The 22,117-nt window shown below is 35.8% G+C and overlaps 1 protein-coding gene across 1 annotated transcript in view; it reads left to right on the top strand.

Annotated features, from left to right (window-relative positions):
• The first annotated feature begins 267 nt into the window (after positions 1–267).
• Positions 268–22,117, top strand: part of LOC147068852 (palmitoleoyl-protein carboxylesterase NOTUM-like) — a 34,497-nt gene continuing 12,647 nt past the window's right edge. The window contains exons 1-5 of the mRNA XM_085951551.1: positions 268–285; positions 9,616–10,148; positions 13,524–13,678; positions 14,756–14,919; positions 16,391–16,587. Coding sequence (XP_085807677.1) covers positions 268–285; positions 9,616–10,148; positions 13,524–13,678; positions 14,756–14,919; positions 16,391–16,587 — 1,067 coding nt within the window. The remainder of the gene's footprint in view (positions 286–9,615; positions 10,149–13,523; positions 13,679–14,755; positions 14,920–16,390; positions 16,588–22,117) is intronic.

Raw genomic sequence — 22,117 nt, 5'->3', positions numbered from 1 at the left:
AAAAAAAAACAATATTTTTGCTTTTGTTCCAGGTTATGTGATATGGAGAATCGCCATCGTCCAGCCACCATCTTTAATCATTATTTAGCCAAAGTTGATGTTTTCATAAAAAGCAGTGCTAGCGTGAACGTCGCAATGACTGCCAAAGTAATGACGAGCAGCTGAAATGGCAACTTCAGCACTGTGAGTGAACGTGACTGACAAAGTGAAATAAAGTTATGCACCTTACGTCAAGATAGAAAGGACGTCCTTTTACTTCCACCAAAGATGAACATCAAAGATCAGGTAATAATAATTCATAACTTACTACTAATATAACCTTGTTACGTCACATCATCTGATAATATTCTCAACAATCAAACTACTGAATCATTTATACTTAGCAGATAACTTACTTAATATTTTGTTTGTAATTTCATACTATCTTAAAATACGCATTTATGCATGATAATATACATGTTTAAGCTTTATTATAATATTATGTTGATAAAACGCTGAAATATAATGTTACTTTCATTCTAACATCTAACATTATTTTTAATATTTGTTGTAAATATAAATAAGTACCCATGTATAATAGACAATAAATTAATTGATTATGCACATCTTTAAGTTTTAACGAGGGAAGAATTATTTTCTTTTAATAAACATCATAAGGCATAATAATTATTCTCAATCTATATTTAAAATGTGTCAAGCGCGAAATGTATAAGATACAACTACTGAGAAGATAGAAGCATATTAAACTGACTTGCTTATTTACTCCAACAAATCGTAACGTACGTCTATTCCTTTGCGCATTTAATTCAACTGTGCGGCGTCCAATCCTCTCGGAGGCCAATTGGGTCGGCGTCCGATTGTACCGGCAGCCAATTACCGGAGGCTAATCGCCGGAGGCCAGTTCGCGGTGCCAAATCGTCCTAGACTCGTATACAGCGCATAGAATAGCATAGATCGATCTTCTGTGGGGCAACGGAATGTCGGTCATAACGGCATAATCCGTGCGATTGTGCAACGTGCACTCAGAGTGTCGCCGATCAATGAAACATGCCTAAAACAGCCAATTGAAGAACAAAGGCCAACCCTGGTCGATAGAACTCATAGGCACAAAAGAACCTGCAGAAACTAATACAGTTTAAATGGGAAGTCATGACATAATCCACCATATCTTCTTGGCCTGGCACCACCAGACAACCATCACTAACGCAGCTTACAAACTATATTAATTGGAAACGGCTTAGTACAGATGTGTCCGAAGAGAGTTTGATGTATTCTTCATCTCAAGTCCGAAAGAAGTGTCTGGTTAAGGATTTGAAAATTGTAAAGGCAATAATGGAAAATATATCTTAAATTAAACATTGATGAATTCGTTTCAAACATTCTTAAAATAGAGCATTATTTACTTTATAGTTTATAGGATGTTCAGTGTGCAAATATTTTTCCGATTCTGCCATACTCCTACTCAGTAGTCAGTAAGTACTTTGGCGATTCCCGTCAGTTAGATTCTAGAGCTTTTTTTAGGGTTTCTGAGCTACCAATCGAAAAAATTTCTCTCATTATCACGTGTGAAGCTTTTTAGTTTTTTCTGATGTGTCAATCGTATAAAATGTTTTTATCATCAAATGCCATGTTTTTTTTTATCTCTTATAAACTATTAAATTTTATTGTCTTTGAGATTCAGATGCAAAAAATCTTTCTCTCGTGAGAATGAAATCAATGCAATGGTTTTTTATACTAAATAAAGGTAAGTAATTACTTATTATGCGAGTATTGTCGGAGTACGTGGTGCCAAGCTTACTATAATTTTGGTATTTTGTAAAATATACAGCCGTACACTGTAATTTCATTGTAAATATAGAAGAAAATACTATAATTTCGATAAATTCAGTAAAAGAAACGAAAAATAATTGTCTACTATAATATGCAGTTTGTTTCAATGTTACTTTAAATTTCACACGTTTTCAAGAAATATTATAAAAAGACAGCAACAATACCGGAGTATTTTAGTTCTCCTAACTACGACCCTTTTTCCTAAACGTGTCGCAGTACTGACTTGTATCTATACTTTAATTTTTTTTCAAATGTGAAAATTTGTATGTACCCATCAACCATATCTGATATAATTAGCATTGGTAGGCAGGCAGTAGGCGGTTATATTCAGTGTTGATATATTTTATTTCCCATAATAATAATAATATTTTGTTAGAGAGTGGTTTCGCTAATCCACGGGAGGCTGTATCGAAATTCTAATGGCTTAGCTTGAGTACATTTAAATTTATGATTGGCTATAAAACTGATAATGAAACGCAATTGAATGGAGCCGCTGCGAAGAATGATTTTGACATGTGGACAATCTGCGGATGAAAGAGCAACGCAATATGAGTCATCGTTGTCTTCAAACCGTCGTAAATTGGTACCGTTGTCCAAATTAATAATCTGATCAAAATAGTTGGCAGAGGCTTTGATTTAACTTAATGTTGACCTGTTTAAACATCATATGTGATAAAATTTAAATTTTATGGAGTGACAAAAGAACTGTTTTATAAGTACGAGATGAACATAGGTTACAAGGTTACATAATATTATTATAAGTACAAGATGAATATAGGTTACATAATAATATTAGATTCATTCGCCGTTATTAATTTGTTATGTTATCGTATTCAATTTTGGTTAAATGTAAATTGTACGTAAAACATTTCACCGTGACACAGTTCGCCGTGAGCTTTCTATCGGATAGAGATGACCGTATACTATACAGGCTCCAATTTTATTAGATTCAATATGAATATTAATTCAATTTTCATAGCTGATTTTGGCATAATTCATGAATTCAAGAATTAAAACCTAATCTAACCTAACCTTGCAAATAATCCAGTAGCTATATCGGCCATTTTCTAAATTTGTTTACTGCTGGCTTCCTGTGAAGTGTATACCGACAAGAACCGTGTTTTATTTAGACACGAATTTTATGTCAGTACTATATGACCCAAAGAAGTTGGACGGTCTTTAATATACGGCCAAATATTTCCGTCACGGTGAAGTGTGAAACGGCGAACTGCATTCGTACAAGTCTCCGGATACTTTAATTTTTAGGTTGTCACCGTACTATGTCCTTTCTCCTGCTTTAATCGGCGTTTCGTGCTCGTTTCAGAGATCGATCACATAAGATAATGTAACGTCGATTTTTTAATTTTTTAAGTCTATCTAAATAACAGGTTGGTACATAACACTAAGTAGTGAGTGGGGTTGTTTGTCATAATCGAGTATTTGCAATAGCTCCGATGCAATGATCATGTACATTAAAGGTACATGATGCGGTCTTATTAAAATTAAACATTCTACATACAGTTTCTACAATTAATTGGTTCCATAACAAAACAGAACAGAACAACGATAAATATAACTATGACCTTTCAGGAAAAATATAAATTTAATATTGAAATTGTCACATTATCTCATATAAAGCCTCAAATAACTCGGTGTTGCCGGCAAGCTTGGGATATCTCGTCTTAATCAATATAATATGTTCAAAATGATCGGGTGACTATGTACAACGAAATAATGACCTAACCTAACCTAACCTAAATAGATTCCACAAAAATTAATGTTTCATTTTTCCCCTGGCTGTTCTGTTTTGTCACTGTTCTGTTTTGTCAAGTTCTGTTTTGTCATATTCTGTTTTGTCCGGTTACCAGCTCCGATGTAATGATCATGTACTTCAAAGGTACATAATGCGGTCTTATTAAAATTAAACATTCTACATACAGTTTCTACAATTAATAATATTTACTCTTTGGTCTATTATATAAGATTGAAGTAGAACGTAGGTGATAATACATAACATTGTTTAGTAAACAAATATCCGGTCAAGTTTATAAAAAAATGTTTTAATATTGTACCTATTTACATCATTGACCTGTTATCATTTCATATTTTTCAATCTTCCCATATTTTATAAGGATTTACAGTGGATCTATCTAATACTAACTAACAACAAAAAATATGTAAAATGTCTCAAAACTTTTTTAGTTCAGTGGTATTAATGAAGGTTACTATAATATAGTTAAATATGAACACATTAAATTTATTACTATATTCGTAAAAGTGATTTCATGGAAATCCCATATAATATCTGGCTGCATTTTTACATTTTTACCATCGTTTCAAGTTGAACCGTTAACCTGTTAATAACATTAAAGTATGGTACAAGGTATAAAAATCTAGTGCATGGTGCGTACCTAGAAGTACACAGAATTTGGCACAATTATAATATTAGGTCTAGAAAATTATGAAAAACTTGAAGCATAGTGGAAGTACCTAATATTATAATATTATAACAGTATTTTTTATTACAAATCTATAAAATATTATTTTGAACATGTACCTATTAATTAAAATACAGTAAATAATGTTTTTTGATACCCAGCTCATATGACGAAGATTTATTCACAATGAAATTATTGAGTTGTTTGAGAACCACTGACCTGGAAGTAAAATGGCAAAGCAGATAAACAATATTATTTAAAACGTCTTGCAGTTATTGGCGTTATTTGCAATAGTTTACATAACTATGTAAGATGTAAGTAATAATTAACAGTGGGCCTTTATATAAAAAAATATGCCTAAGAAAAGTCTTTTACCAATATGTGCACCTACACTTTTTTGAAGCTCGTAGGTTTTCTATAATCTAAGCTCGTATGACATATTTCATTCAGATCTTTTATGTGCTCTCGCGTGAGATGATTTTCAATTCTGATAATCTGAAATCTAATTGTATGTACCTGTCAATTTCCGTGGTAGCGCATTGTTATGTTCTGGATGAAAACAGCTGTTCTCTATCTAGACGCCACCCGTTGCATTGCTAAATGAAGCCGCGTGCCTTGCGTTTGGTTTGTGGGCGAGCGAACGCATTCGTCTACAAATGTTCGAGACCATAGACCATTTCGCTAGTGCTCACCCAAAGTGCTCGGACTAGACGCTCAGAATTAAAATATAATTTTCTATTTTTGTACGTTATATAGTATTTTTAAGCGGTCAAAATGCAACCATTAGGTAAAGATATCCATAATTTAAGTTATTTTAAAGAAACTGATATTAAAATATATAATAAAATACAAATAAATTATCACGAACATGTATCAACTTACCTATGAAACATAATACCATCTTCTTGCTTATCAGTACGGCTACCACATTTTAAGACAACATACAGAACCGTCTTTTCTACCTAATTAACTAAAAATATTTACCATTGACTTTATGTTTAACACAAAAAATATCAATTTTAGCAACTCGAGCTCGCAAGTTATCGACGCTATGTGAAGCGTTTCGCCCCGATTTGATGGCGATACTTTTGGAAACTAGCCCACAGATATGTAGACCTTTTATCTTACTCTAGCGCGTGTCGCAGAGATTGTAAGGGTGCCGAATACTTTCTCACTCGCACTCATGCATCGTTTTTGTTCAGGCCTTGCTGTTCTCGTGTCGAGATGTTTTGTCACCAATAGCGAAGGCTGCAAGGACTAGTCATTGCGCACTGCGCTCCATAGTCCATACACATTACGTATTGTTTGTAGATGTTCAGTGATACGCTGTGTATTTTATTTATAATTTTCTTTGTACTTATTTATACTATTATAACATTCTTTATCTCTTCTTTTAAAAATCTAAATATTATGTTATTAACTTATTGAATTAATAATAAATTTGTTTTATACACGCCATGTTTGCAATATATGAATACAAAGCGTTTTCATTCCTGGCTAATAATTCTTGGAAATGTTGTTTTGTAATGTAATTGTAATTTTGCTACAAATAGACTTACAATGCGAAATAACTTGCAGTCAATTTAATCTTGTCCCAAAATTGTCTATGCCTTGCACCCACAGAAAAGAAAAATAATCTGAGTTCCCTGCTTGCACCCCTATAAAATATTCTAGCAATGATATCACCCAGTACAAAATCAATCCCTTACCTCCCTTACTCCTTTTCATCCTATTCTTCTTTGGCATATTCTTTCCCTCATTCTCACGCCCTGGAGGTTGTGAACCCCTGTTCTTGTTTCCTGTTAATAATATTTTTCACATCGAGTATGAATATCACCACTTCTCAGTTTTAACAATAGCATTATAATCAAATAAAATATATTATATAGTAGTGTATTGTGCGTATCTAGATTGGAGTGTAGGTACGTAGGTAACCACAAAAATAATGATAGAAAAATCATATTATACTTATTCACAGTTCATTGGAAACCGCACAACAATCTATTACTTTACGTGGATTATTATTCTTTCAAAAAAATATCTTCATTTCGTGGAATGGGACAGTAGCAAATTTGTGGATTATATATTTTTTATATTATCCAACATGCTTTTAAAGCATTATGTATTATAGTATAACATGATTCTGAGTGGTCGCTTCCAAAGCTCACCAATGCTCTCAACAATCATAACTGAAAATTATTGTCATGGATTAAAATTTTGTACTATTCCATTTGAACTCCATTTTACTCAAGAGAACAGAACTTAAATACATTAGAATTTAAATTCAAATTCCATCAAGTAGGTACCTTCGGTCGATGCTATTAATATAATAAAATTATTGATTTGGTTTATTCAAATCGGATTCACAATCATTATCAAAACAACATCCTTTCGATGGCAAAATTATTTTCAAATTAGGTGACATTCATCAGCTGATATCGATTTAGTAATCGACCGATAGCAAAATATTGTTTTCTAATACTTACCCAATTAAATTTTGATTCAGGTCATTTCCATTCTATTATTCGCTTTTTAAAAATTTTATTAACTTGTACTGATTAAATATTTCCATCTACTTATTTAAAAATAAGTACATTCTTCAACAATATTACTTTGCCGCAAAATTCTAAACATGTTTTCTATGTGCAAAAATTTAATTAAGTACCTATTCACACAAATTTATTACCTCAGACGAAACATAAAATTGAACTAACTTCATTTCCATATCTTCACACTCTTTTTCGAAGATTTTTTTTATAATACCTACTTATTTTCTTTTTTATATCTTCCTCATTTACATTTAAAATAGTACTTAATGGTAATAATTTCTTCTTATTTTTCCATATTATGTAAGTATAATATACAATAATTATTATATTAATAAAATGTTGAAAAATATTTTATCTCTTCAAGCAATTTTGTAATCGCAATAAACGTTTGAGTTTTGTATAAGTATATGCTTTTGATGTGACCACGTGGAATTATTAAACCACACTAGCACTCAGTCTCAGAGTACAAATTGTGATAGGTACTTGCTACAAATTAACTGGCAGCCAATTTAATCATTAGCCTTCGTTTCACTATCGCCAGCTTAATTTTATTGAATTAATAATACAAAGACAAAAGCTCCATCTTTATAGAATTAGGTTTCTCTTCAACATCTTTGTTTGAAACAATAAGTAGGTGCAGTGGGTAATAAAATAATAGTGAATAGTGAATTATACTGAACGAGTGATTTTTGGAGTACGGCGGTGCGCGGCGGAGCGGGGGGTGGCGGGGGGCCGGTGAGAAGAGGCGGCGAGATCAAACGGAAAAGGAAATCTCTAATAAAATAATAATAAACCTCAAAGGGCGCCGACAAAGAACATTTGCCGCAACACATTTTTTTAAGTTCTTTTTATGCCAGTGCTTCTAAATTCTCAAATAATTTTATGTTTATATCGATATGTTTACTAGATTAGTGTAATAGAGGATACTTTTAATTAGGTCCCCCATTAGATATTTTAGTTTTATCTAAATTAATAAAATATTTTTTTATACATTAACACTAAAATATTTAAAAAACCGCAGAAACTAACCCTTTATAAAATTCCTTTAAAAAATCTTGAGCCTAGTGGGATTTGAACATACATCTATCAGTTGCCGGGAGCTAGTATTGACCAATAAAGCTGCGGACTCACTACGCCCTAACCCACTCACATGCAGATATTTCGTATTAAATACGCATCTGCAATGTTTTTCAAAATTCCCAATAGGTTATGGCTACCGTATGTTGTGATTCATTGACGCCCCGTGGGGGTGGGCAGATTGAGCGTCGCTTGGGGGTGGTAGTTACACGAAGGGCGGCAAATCGAGAAGAATCATTAGGTACCTAAACATAGTACGGAAATAATTTTCCATTACAAAATTCAGATCACTGGTTGGAATTGGAAAATGTATTAATTTTATTAACATAAAAGGATTAACAGGACTGTAATTTTTTGTCGGGTTTGCGATGTCTAGTTTACTTTCGTTGTCCTTGGACGTCACGTCCTTGATGACCAGCAATGGCACGTGCAGATTTGCGAATTATAATTGAATTATAGGTAGGTACCTACATACTTACCTAATTAATTTATCCAAATATTTTTGCCAGTCACTCGCGAGTTTTGAAAGTTGTTAGGTGTATTTTTAAATCTATCTGAATTCATGGACTCGCTATATTGTCTATTGAAGTAGATATGGCATTTTAATTAAATATAGTGGTATATATTTTGTTAGTAATCACACAATATATTTATTAGATATTGGAGTCATAAAGGATGAAAAAATGTGGCGGCATTTTGGCGCTGCCTATGGGCGGCATTTTGTCTAGGGACTATGGTTTTGATACATAGAAAGCATCAGGATTTCCCTAAACTTGACGTCCTCTCACTTACCTACCTACTGATAATAATTTAAATTTTATTATTATTATTCAAGACAAATTAAAATAAATAAAAATCTCAACATTCTTCATTGAAAATACAAACTATAATATGTGAAAAAACTTATATACACATAAGTATATAGGTATACCTATATAATATTATAAGAAAAAAATCTTGAACCCAGTGAAACAACTCGTTTTTAATATAACCAACTTTTTAATATTATTTTACAATATGTATATTGATGATCGTGGCTGCATCACGAAGAGGCTTCATAATTTATTTTGAACGAAAAATGTATGTTAACCATTCGCTCAACCTTATTAATTATAACTATTCCTCATTCGGTGATACCCAACCTTTTTATGTGGCGGAACCCTTGGGATATTTTTTTAAACTTCCGGAACCCCTACTTGGCTGACACATATTAAGGTCCAGATTGATAAATAATTATTATAAAATGGCCATGATAAACAGTAGCCAGTGACATACGGATATTTTTTTATTTTGACCATGTCCGATCCGGATAGGATCATATGGGCCTCCAACCTCCACAGTGTGGAGGTTTGTATTAACAGATTTTTTTACGAGAAATAGATCTCAGCCACTCGCTCAACCTATTGGGTCCATATTATTCTGACTCAAAAGTAGGTTAGGTTTTCATGATTTTTTTTTCTAAATTTATTCTACTTTTATTATTTCTTAGTTCCCTGGTACCTATTTACTAACACTGGATAGATAGAGAACTACTGGATGAATTAATTATAATTTTCCCTTCATCACTTCCTCTTATTAATTACTGTTTCCTATTCTTCTGTAATTTAGGTAAGCTGTGTATACCTACAAATGTTTAGAATTTTTCGATTCCTTGTCATATAGAATAATTATTCGATGTCATTTTATGTTACCAAATAATATTGAATTGTTGTTACTTTCAGATGGCTTTAATCTGGTTCCTGATATGCAGTTCGCTGGCCAAACACCCGCCTGCGAGTGATGTCACCTCAGAGACTGGAAATCAAAAAACTCAGCAACCTTTTCTGTTACCATTGTCATTCGGCGTCCAGTCGAGCGACTTCCCGCCAACGCCAGCGCTGGCACTCAGTTCGATAGACCGAGACTCGTCGCTCGGATCCGATGATCCCGACAGAAGACCGGACGATCCGTGTGCATCGGTAAACGATAAAGAATTGCCGAGAAACTTGACACAATGCAATGAGACCAGTTCGGACGATTCTCAAGAGGTGGAGGAAAGTGTCCCGTTAAGTGAAACGTCGATTAAACTGTTGGGCGAAGACCCGCTGACGATTTCTTCTTCCGCCAATTCCAGCTTCGATACTAATACAATTCATAAAATGGTAGCGATTGTGGAGAAGAGACCGAAAAGCGGCAAGACAGACGACTCCAGATCTTTGAAGAGGGTATTCTTGAGTAACAGATCAATAGTGTGCAACGACGGCTCACAAGCAGGGTACCTATGCTTTCAATTTTTTCATAATATTTACATGAACTATTTTTGACACATTCCTTCTGAGTTTGTTTGTAGCATGAGTAACAAGTAAAAAATAAAATTATAAGTTGTCATATTGTGTAAATAGAGTGACAAACATGATTTTCTATTAATCCTCTTCTACGAGACAATTTTTCTACCACCTCTATTTTATAATACATACTGTCATAGATTAGAAGTATATAATAATATATAATGCTGCATTTACAACTCGGGTGAAAATCACCTCTGAAGCGCTGCAGACGCAGGCTAGAATCCTGCACCTGGTAAAAATCGCATGTCGCGTTTTATCAATCTGTGCTTAATCCAGAGCATGGACCCAATTGGTTTGGTGAAAGGCCAATAATCCCTTATCATTTAAGGTTCCTTATATATCTTCCACACCCATGTGTTCTTATTGATAAATTATAATCATGGGCCCCACATCCTGAAGCGGGCCCCCATGCTAGTATCTTTGGGGAGCCGCCCTACCTATCGGTGTGACGCTCTAGAGTAGCATTTTCCAAATGGTGATTGAGGTCAAATTAAGGGTGTGCAGTATATTTTTAGAGATTTTTTTGTGTTTTTAATTCATCCACTTGAATTATGGAGTTGCCAAGTAATTTCGGCACACAAAAATCAAAAATTTCATCGCACAACCGCATATTTTAAAATGTTACAGTAAAATAGCGCCGTAGTCGATTTTTTTGCTATTAAAGGAAGTTTGTGATATCTCACTTATCTGGTTTATCTCACTTATCTGGTCGACTCGCCACGCCAGGCCCCCCTTGAGCCCGGGCCCCCAGGTTAGAGCCCTGTCAGCTCCCCCTTGTGGACGCCATGATTATATTATTGTAAATAAACTATTTTTTTGATAGAAAATTGTATGTATTCTTAAAGTAAAGGTGATACCCAAATCGCTATAACCAAATTTCATACAAAAATGCAAACTTTCCGATTCCAAGTCTTACCCGGTTCTGCTTCGACTCAACCTGGTTTCTGTGTTCTTTCAGCGCTGCATTCAAGATTGGCTCGGCCATTTCTATCACCAGGTGACTGTAAGTCCATCTACCTTTGCAGCACGATACCAACATGCACCTCTACCTTTTGAAGGTTCCATCCGTCTCTTCCGGCAACATCTTAGAAGTGTTTACACTGAACGATGGGTTAAAGGCCGGCCACACGCTCATGCTTCACTACGGTGTTGCCTGTGCAAACCGGTTGGCGCAGGCAAACCCGTGCGTGTGGACGGCAAAACTGTACACCGCGCAAACCAAAAAGTGCGGCGTGAGTAAAATTCAACTTGCTTGAAATTTTAACTGCACAAACCAAGTTTTACAAGCCGCGCTCAGTACGTCGAAGGTTACCGTCTTTTTTCATTCATACTTATTTGTTTTCGTTGGATTAAGAATACATAATATTACGCATATTATTGTTGGTACGTTTTTTAAATTCATTAAACTAAACCAAACTAAACTAAACTAAGCCTAAACAAAATCACAATACATAAAAAAAATTATTATATCTATAAAATATTCATATTTATGTATGATTTAATAGCATAATTTTAGATATTTTATAGATAGACTAGTATTTTTTGACTATTATCTATTATGGCTTGGTTTTCGCATTGTTTAATTGAATTTTAAAAACTAACCAACACCATCTGTAAATTGTAGTCTTATTTCAATGAAAACAAATACATATTTCTCACAAAGTTTAGTGTGCACCATTTATGGCGGATCTTAACAGCGTACCTCCACCCTTCGCCACTAGTATATATTATATTTAAGCAAAAAATGATGATTTATATGCGAGTGTATGTTTCTTCTCAATAGCCATTGTTTGGTCCACTTGGATCTGGAGGATTTATATAATGTTTGAGGCTTTCACGGTTGTTTTTTATCGTAGTATATTCTTGGGTTTTCACCGTGTCTCTTTCTTCCTTCTTTACTCGACATTTCGGGCTCGTTGCAGAGGCCATTATCAAGAGATATGTTTTATGATGAAATGTAGTGTAAGTATGTGAATGTAAACGTTGCTCTAAGAATGTCAAAATGAATCCGATTATCTAAGAGCAAACGTTGCTCAGAGTAATCTGTCAATCATTACGACCGGGGATACTGGCTCGAATATTAGATTTTGCTGATAGTGCCGGAAGCCATGACGTTTTTAACCGTAATCCATCATCCCTATTGATATTTTCAGGGTTTCTGTGGATTTCAATGGCCTCCTTTACCAATCGTGCAAAATATCCTTTATTCTGACCCAATATCTTGGTCTCAAAGTCAAATTTGTGCCCTGTATCCATCGAGTGCTCGGCAATTGCCGACATCGTGTAATGTTTAAGTCGGTATGCTCTCTCGTGTTCACTCACACGCTTCTTTACCGTTCTAGAAGTCTGGCCTATATACTTTTTTGGGCATCCACGACAGCTTAGCTGGTATACACCTGCCGAGTCCTAAGGTTGTGAGTCCTTTACTGGTCTTAACATATTTCGGACCTTTGTCGAAGTTGAGAATATTGTTTCAATATTATGTTTCCGAAGTATCCTGGAGATAGTATCGGTGGTGTTTTTGATATAAGGTAGATAGGCCCGGCCTTTGAACTGTATCTCTTCCTCCTGACTGACCGGGTTAAGGTTGATTTTGCTTCTGGTGGCTTTTTGGATCATATTGTGAGAATATCCGTTTGCTTGAAGAGCCTTTGATACTTGAGATATCTCGGATTTTAAATACGAAGATTCGCAGATACGCCGAGCTCTTGTCATCAAAGTCGAAATCAGACCCATTTTTTGAGCAGGGTGATGGTGAGAAGAAGCATGTAAATAACGATTGGTATGAGTTGGTTTCCGGTAGACTTGATAATGGCCTCTGCAACGAGCCCGAAACGTCGAGTAAAGAAGGAAGAAGGAGACACGGTGAAAACCCAAGAATATACTACGACTGGAGGATTTATTTCTCTTTTATTAACTAATAAACAATAGAAAAACGCTTGTGACAAAAAAAAATCGTCACTTGACACAACATTGCTGCGATTCCGAAAAACAGTGTTTTCACGACGACGACTTCTGTTGTAACGTAATGATGTTTGCGCAGTTTTACTTGTGCCGTGTGGCCATACGAGAGTGTTTTTTGCATAGGCAAAACCGCGCAGGCAAGTCGGCGCATTAGGTACATTATGAGTGATCGATCAAAAGTGAAAATACCGTAATATTATTTTTCTTCGATCTATTTTGTAGAATATAATACAGATTCTTCCTACTGTTACGTAAGAAACATAAGTTTACAGGTCGATAAGTTTTATTTAATACTTTGTTTTAATCAAGTACTAATACAAAGCAATCTATTTACACAGGTTTTACTTGCGGCAGTCGCCTTTGGGAAGTGGCGCTCCGTGGATCGTGTTCCTGGAGGGAGGCTGGTACTGCTTCGACAGACAGTCCTGCAGGAACCGCTGGATGAGGCTGCGCCACCTCATGACATCGTCGCAGTGGCCCGAGACGAGAGAAGGTAGATTGCATTTCGGTTTCTACTAGAATATTCGTCACCTCTTGACATTTATTCGCAATGTCTTGTAGCGAGTGAGAAGATATTTTCTCCTCAATGCTAGACAATAATTAAATTATAATACAAATCACCCCCACTTTAGTGCATGCCGACATTGCCAACTGATATCTTTGGACGTCGCTCCTAGGTCACTCCCGGTACAACTTTGAAGACTGACTAACCATAGTCGCACTACAGTCTAGTACTCTACACCTACGGTATAATATGCCCACCGAATAGGCATTGACAAGTGGCTGGTTTTGAAATGAAGAAAAGGTTCTGCTGGCGAAATCAGTGATAATACACCAAAACCGGCTCCAAAAGTTGTCTCATAGAATATCGGGTTTTAGCGAAGGGACATAAGATGCGCTGGTATACAAAAGTGTTGTGTATCATCTTATCATACAGCGCTGACGACACGGCTGCAGTGTCCGCATTAGATGGCCATTAGATATAATTAGCATGTTATTTAAATGTGGTAATTAAATATTAATTAACTGGTTCGCAGTGAACAAGTTAAATTCTTGAATAATTGACAAACTTCACCGACTGTCTATGCATCATATGGAGCCGTCTCAATGAGTCCGGGAGAAACGCTTTATCAATGACGTTTGGCCAATACAAACATGATTGGAATCATTGCATAGCATTGCATGCAATTTATTAATCCCAATGCAGAACACCAACGTGAATTGTAGAAGCTAGAATACTTATTAGTTTTCAGTTAATTGACTATTTTTCCAATGAAATAACAGGATTCATTTACTCATATATGGCAGTAAGGAGCAAGGTGTAGAAGACATCAAAGAATTAATAAATTCAGATACCAACACAATATTACATTGTCAGAAGTACATAGTCAAATAGAAAGATAAGATCTCAATGAAATGCTCAGTGGTTTAGATTTCTTCCTACACACGCAAAGGAAATGGATTAAATTTTCTTACCTATGCAAATAATTTGCACACCTGCGGTGTCCGTAAGTGTTTGCGGTTGAGAATTATCAATTATATTTTGTGATGTTCTGTTATTTTATCAAAGTGAGCGGAATGCTGTCGGGTAATCCGGCGGAGAATCCTCACTGGCACTCTGCAAACCGCGTTCTCGTGCCGTACTGTAGCAGCGACAGCTGGGCGGGCGCTACCCAACCGTCACCCGAGCCCAAAGACACCTTCCACTTCATGGGCAAGCTCATCGTCAACCAGGTCAGCGCAAATATCTATTAATGATCCATTGTCAATATCGCGCACTGCTTACCAATATAAATAGCATGCGAACGTCTCGAGTTCAAGTTCTAGATGATGAAATTTCACATGTACATTTGTATTTGCGACATCGGCGCCAATTAAAGATGCCTTGATATATAACTTTGAAGAATGAAGAGACTAATTCAAAGGATTATTTCAAAATAAAGTGAAATAATTACAAGATAAAAAGAACTTTTCATATACCACGTTTTTAAATTTTCTGTTGAATCATATAAACTTGACAATTCTATGTATTAATAATTTAGGCAAATGTCAACAAATCATTTTTTTGCTATTTTGCAACAAACAAACAAATATAGAATAATGAAATGTCATTTTGATTTCCATAGTAACGCACGTATGTATTAATAATTTAGTTGCTAGGACCACCCCTTAGCAACCAATAATAGTGGGTTGGATTACGGATTTCTTCTGAAATAACTTTTCATACAAAACTGAATTAACTGAAAATGAATTCAATTCTACTTAAAGATAGCTAAAATTATTAAAAGAATGCATTGGCATCGTGTTCTGATACATTCTAAAAGTTTTAAATGTCTAGCTAGTCGGGAAGTTAGTTAAAAATCGATTGCAAGATTTGTACTGGATAAACAACCACCGGACAAACAAGAATACGAGCTAAGAAAAACGTGGTAATAAAAGTCATGACAAGGGATGAATCCTATTGTTGAATATTGAAAGGCTAGGAGGGTGATACAAAATTTGACGCTTTGTAGTGTTGAGACAAAGCGCCAAGACTTATTGCAAATAATCTCAATCAAAACTTTCAAATTTCTGTGACATAATTCATGGAATCTATAAATTCATTGTTTAAGATGCCTATCAGGATATCTCTCAGTGCCTCGCTGGGCCAATTTGACCCTGAATACAACAGAATTAAAAACTTTCTGGAATCACTATCGATAATAATAATTATTATTGTTATACAAAAACATTGATTTTTTTTTCCGACCATGTCCGATCCTAATAAGATCATATGGTCCTCCACAGAGTGGAGGTTTGTATTAACAGATTTTGTTTTTACGAGAAATGGATGTCAGCCACTTGCTCAACCTTTTAGGTCCATATTCTGACTCTTTTGTGTTTGACAATTGACAATTTGTGTAGTTGCCAGACCCAGGATTCGAACCTGGGACCCACGACGCTATAGTCCGACGCTTATGCCGCGCGGCTATCGTGGGGCTACAAAAACATTGATAGTATTTTTTATTAATTCAAAATATTTGGTTAAATACCATTTATAATAATATACATATACCTAGGGTGTAATGTTTGGTGAAGCTCAACAGTACTATGTCAATGAAGTGAGAAGTGTGACGGGTGACAAACCTCTATGGGTTATATACACCAATTAGGAAAGGAAGAGGGCAGAAAGTAGAGTATTATAATGAAAACTGTAATTTTATAGGTGATCAAAGAGTTAATCCCGTTGGGACTTCAGAACTCTTCACAGTTAATTCTGGCAGGGTCGAGTGCGGGCGGGACGGGTGTCATGCTCAACTTGGATCCCGTTCAGCACCTCCTGCACTCCCAGCTCAACCTCAAACACATCCAAGTCAGGGGTGTGTCCGACTCGGGATGGTTCCTCGACAGAACTCCCTACAGGTTAGCACTATATTTTTTTATTTTATTTTTCTTTTACCAGTAGAATATTCAGTGTAACTCATCACTCCTCTTGCATTTGTTTTAGTCATGTCTAAGTTATCTATAACTACTACACCACATAATGGCTCTACCATAGGGTGTAGGTATTCAACAAACTTCCAGGTTTCAGAATTCGGCCAGTTGGAAAAATGTTCAGCGAAACCGATCAAAGGGGAATTAAATAAATTTGAATTTGGTTCAATGACGAATAATAGAATAAAGTATATCTTTGCACTAGAACATTCAAGCTGAAAAGTGCTTCGCGAGTGCTCAAACCACTTCTGAAGCCAAATTGTGTGTCATCCATGTCTTCTTCGCATTTTCGAAAAATCCTATTATGGATGATTTTTAATAAAACTTTTAACATGTGGCTCATCAAACTTATTGTTCTAAACTCACTGCACTCCTTTGCATTCGCCGTTTTTGGTAGAGTGATGAATGATGCTTTCAACCAATCATCGGGAATTATGCCCATTTCGTAAATTTTATTAAACAAATCGATGAGAATTTGATCTTCTTCTAATAATTTTATCATTTCGTTGTAAATATTATCAGGGCCGACAGCTTTACCATTTTTAGAATTTCGTATTGCGTTTATTATTTCTGCCCTATTTTTGCATGGGGCTTGTTCACGTTCATTAAAAGTATAGCCAATAGGTCTCCTATCATCATCAAACAGATTTTCAATATATGTCTTCCAACAAATCAGCTTCTTTTCTATATCTAATATAATACGCCTATCTTCGTCTGTCAAGATAGTTGATGAGGTTCCTCTTGTAATTCCCAATGTTTCCTTTATCTTCTTGTGCATATTAAAGGAATTGTATTTTCGTTTGAGATTTTCAATTTCTTTGCATTGGTCGGACATCCATTCTTCTTTAGCTGTACGAATTTTACTTTTTATGGTATTATGAATTCTCCTACATTGAGTTTCATTTTTATTTTTCCATTTTCTTCTTTCGTCCATTAATGACAGAATCTCATCTGTCATCCATTTTTGCTTCTTAGCTGTTCTTTTATATTCTAATTGATTATTAGATATGGAGGAGAACACATCTTTTATCCTGTCCCACTTGTCTGTTATGTCAGAGGATGTAATGACTGAAGTTTTTATTTGTTCTATTTCTGTGTTCAGTGCACTTTTTACTTGTTGTTTGACTTCGGGATCTTTCAGTTGATTAATGTCAACACGTTGGGTTGCGCGTGGTTCCCTCAGTAATCTTTTTAATCTAATTTTTACTGTAGCTACAACAGGATTGTGGTCAGATGAGATGTCAGTACCTGGATAAGTTTTAGTAGATGTTACGCTATTTCTGTAACAATTGCGAATTAATATTATAGTCTATTTGATTTCTTACAATGTTATTGCCATCATCTTGTGGGGATTTCCATGTATACAATCGCCCTGTTCATACAATACATCCATACAACATACATACAACCATACTCTGTTCCTGGAAAAATTGTAGTAATCTTTCTCCTCGATAATTTCTTTGTCCTAGACCAAATTCTCCTACGAACTCTCCACTTTTATCTTTACCAATCTTTGCGTTGAAATCTCCTATAATCAAGGTAACTTCATTATCTTTCGTCGAATTTAGAATTTCATTTATCTGTTCATAGAATTCTTTTATAACATCGTCATCTTTGCCGGCAGTTGGAGCGTACACCTGTATTATATTAACATTACCCATCCACGATTTGAGTTGTAATAGCATTGGAACAGCACGGGAACAAAACTATTAACCGAATGTTGATATTTATATGTGTTTCATCGATTACGAGAAAGCATTCGATACTGTTAGGCATCCTAAACTTCTCGAACTCTTACAGGAGAAAGGCATCGATGCAAGAGACATTCAACTGATATCTAACTTATATTGGAATCAAACAGCGAATATTGAGATCGAAAACGAAATCAGTGGAGAGGTAAAAATTTGTCGCGGTGTAAGACAGGGGTATATATTGTCACCTCTGTTATTTAACATGTACTCAGAAGCTATTTTCAAGGAAGCCTTATAAGGTGAATCGGTGGGTATTATGGTTAATGGCAAACATATTAACAATATACGATATGCCGATGATACTGTGCTGATTGCTGATAGTTTAAAGAGTTTACAGCAACTGGTAGAAAAGGTTAATGAGGTCAGTAATTCTTATGGTTTAAAAATGAACCTCAAGAAAACAAAACTATTACTAGTATCAAAAATAGCGACACCAGACACCAACACAGATTTTGTCATTAACAGCGAACCAATCGAACGTGTGACCCATTATAAATATTTAGGTACATGGGTCAATGAGAAATGGGACCAGTCTCAAGAAATAAAAACTAGAATTGAGATCGCAAGGAGCGCCTTTCTCAAAATGAGACGCCTCCTTAGCAATCGAGATCTTAACCTAGGTCTGAGACTGCGTATGGCACATTGTTATGTTCTCTCAATTCTTTTCTATGGTATGGAAGTATGGACGCTAAACCAAGAGATGTCACGGAGACTTGAAGCTTTCGAGATGTGGCTATATAGACTGTCATGTTATATTAACTTGCCACACTAAGGAAAACAAGTTTTACGCTGGCAACACGGAGAAGGAGGCAAAAGCAAGATGACGGTTGGCGACGGAAATGAGTTGCTGTTTTTTGGTGTTGTGATTGGCGAATTTGTACGGAGATAAATTAATAATCGATTAAGGAGACGACAGGCTGGTGACACGGGGCTTACGTGTGGGGACCTCGAGGCAGGACGGACGTGCTGCAGTGGGCTTTTTCGGTCCGCCCGAATTGGAGATGGCTTACCGACGTAAAGATAACGCCCGGACAAAGGCTCGCCGACGTCGGAATTTGGTTCCACCAAGGAGACCTGGATTATCGTAAGCTGTATCGTTCCATTTGTTCCATTATTTATTAATCCCCCTCGCGGGATTGTCAGAGTTTATTTTCTCGTTATTCAGGGTTTGATCCGTTAGCTGCAATTGTTCATTTTTCTAACCTGTAATTTACCTGTCAAACTTATCGACAATATATGACTTATATCTTGAACTCAACTTAAACTTTTATTTCGCTCCTAGACTCCCTAATTTATAGCCTTCTCAGATCTAGGGGCTGGCGCCCACCTTCCAGCATCCGTGCTGGGTATTATACATTGGTTTATCCTTTAGATATTTACGTTCCGGAGAAATGAAATTTGATAACGGCCGTTGGTACTCAAAAAACCCACGACCGGAAGGTAGTAGCCTTTTATACTGGCTAGCCGGCCTCTGTATATATCTCCTCTATAAACCTTGACACAAAACCTACGTTACAAGACGCATCCTCAAAATTCCTTGGACTGACCGGGTGACAAATGTTGAAGTTCGCAATCGAATGGAGAAGAACCGAGAAGTTCTACGTAGTATCAAAACCAGGAAACTACAGTCCCTCGGGCACATTATGAGAGGACAAAAATACAGCATTCCCCAACTTGTCATTCAGGGAAAGATCAATGAGAAGCGTAGCAGAGGATGGCGCCGCATTTCGTGACTTAAGAACCTCCGTGATTGGTACTAGTGCAGCTCCACTGAACTGTTCCGGGTAGCAGACGACAAAGATAAGATTGCCTTGATGTTGGCCGACCTCCGCTAGGGGATGGCACAATAAGAAGAAGATATACCCATCAGGCATGTTAACATTGACATTTTGAAGAGGGAGCATTGAAGCATTGAAGCATTAACCATTCCTATATTAATTTATTTTCTTACCTATCTTACACAAAAAAATAACTATGAGGTGGTCCACGTGACCTCGCCGTATCACTGAATTCAAATTAAATCACTCACAGCCAGCCACAGGACTGAGAAAAAAGATGTGAATCCCCACTTTTTAAAATAAAGCGTAGTTTTCCTTTACTGTCATGCAGCTTTTTGCACAGTGGGAGAATTGTTTAATGAAGAGTGTAATGAGTATCCAAAAGAAAACCAAAACATCATTTTCAGGAGTAATGTGAAATTAGGAAACATATTATTTCTTTGTAATGGTGGAAGGCAAGTGTTGTTTAATTTGTAACAATGTGACAATCAATGGTAGAGTGTCCAAGCCAGTTACCTTAGTTTTGGACTAGTAAGATCTTTAAATCCCTTGATTTACCTTAATATAGGATAAGCTTTTAGCTAATTTCGCACATACTTAACGCGGACACCATAGTAAAACAATCAAAGGCGTTTATCGGTCGGCTCATCGGTATTAAGTGGTATGCAGCAAATGAGGTGTGAGTTGATCGGTGTAGAACAGTTCGCAGCCAATGAGGTTCTTTAGGTTCAAATGCATATCTATGACCACAGCGAAAAACATCAAACCTCATTGCTTACATCCAATACGACACTATCCCTCCCATAGACTATAGATACATATAGACGCCACCCGTTGCATTGCTAAATGAAGCTACGTGCCGTGCATTTGGTTTGTGGGCGAGCGAACGCATTCGCCTATAAATGTTCGAGACCATAGACCATTTCGCTAGTGCTCGCCCAAAGTGCTCGCACTAGACGCTCAGAATTAAAATATAATTTTCTGTTTTTTTACGTTATATAGTACTTTTAAGCGGTCAAAATGCAACCAATTAGGTAAATATATCCATAATTTAAGTTATTTTAAAGAAACACTAGGTCACTGATATTGAAATAAATAATAATATACAAATAAATTGTCACGAACATGTATCAACTTACTTATGAAACGTAATACCATCTTCTTGCTTACCAGTACGGCTACCATATTTTAATACAACATGCAGAACCACCTTTCCTACTTAATTAACTAAAAATATTTACCACTGACTTTATGTTTAACACAAAAAATAGCAAATTTAGCAACACGAACAACACGCTACGTGAAGCGATTCAGCACGATTTACCGGCGATATTTTTGGAAACCAACTTAAAAATATGTAGACCTTTTATCTTACTCTAGCGCGTGTCGCAGAGATTATAAGGGTGCCGAATACTTTCTCACTCGCACTCATGCATCGTTTTTGTTCAGGCCTTGATCCCTCCATCTTTTTCGAGGTCGACCGGGTCTTCATTTACGTCTTCTCAAATATCTCAAATACTTTGATGCACTGTACAATGTGTACAGCTCGCTTGATTGTATCTCCATCACCGCCGTCAGTCATTGATAATTTCAATGATTCTGCGAAGCATGCTCTACTCAAATGAACCTAGCACCGATCCCATGTTTTTGGTTTTTGGTGCACGATCTTTTAAAAGACAGTCATGAATAAAATTATTGAAAGTGTCTTAAAGATTCTAAATTTGTTCCAATTATGCCATAAGATTCTTGCTTGTAAGTATAAACCAATTAACCTGTGTCCCTGATAACTATCTTATGAATCAGGAGTTGTTTGCTTGTAATTTACAAAATATATATTTAGATTATTTAGAATTCCGACTGATATGTCGGAGTGCTATATGTATTATTATGATATATTTTATCCAACTGACTGTCTTTTAGATAGGTATG

This window comes from Rhyacophila brunnea, unplaced genomic scaffold, assembly GCF_057557595.1.
Source record: "Rhyacophila brunnea isolate RB1 unplaced genomic scaffold, BYU_Rbru_1.0 scaffold_24, whole genome shotgun sequence".
Lineage (NCBI taxonomy): Eukaryota > Metazoa > Arthropoda > Insecta > Trichoptera > Rhyacophilidae > Rhyacophila > Rhyacophila brunnea.
The sequence above is the reverse complement of the archived record's forward strand: the minus strand, read 5'-3'. Positions and strand labels throughout refer to the sequence as shown.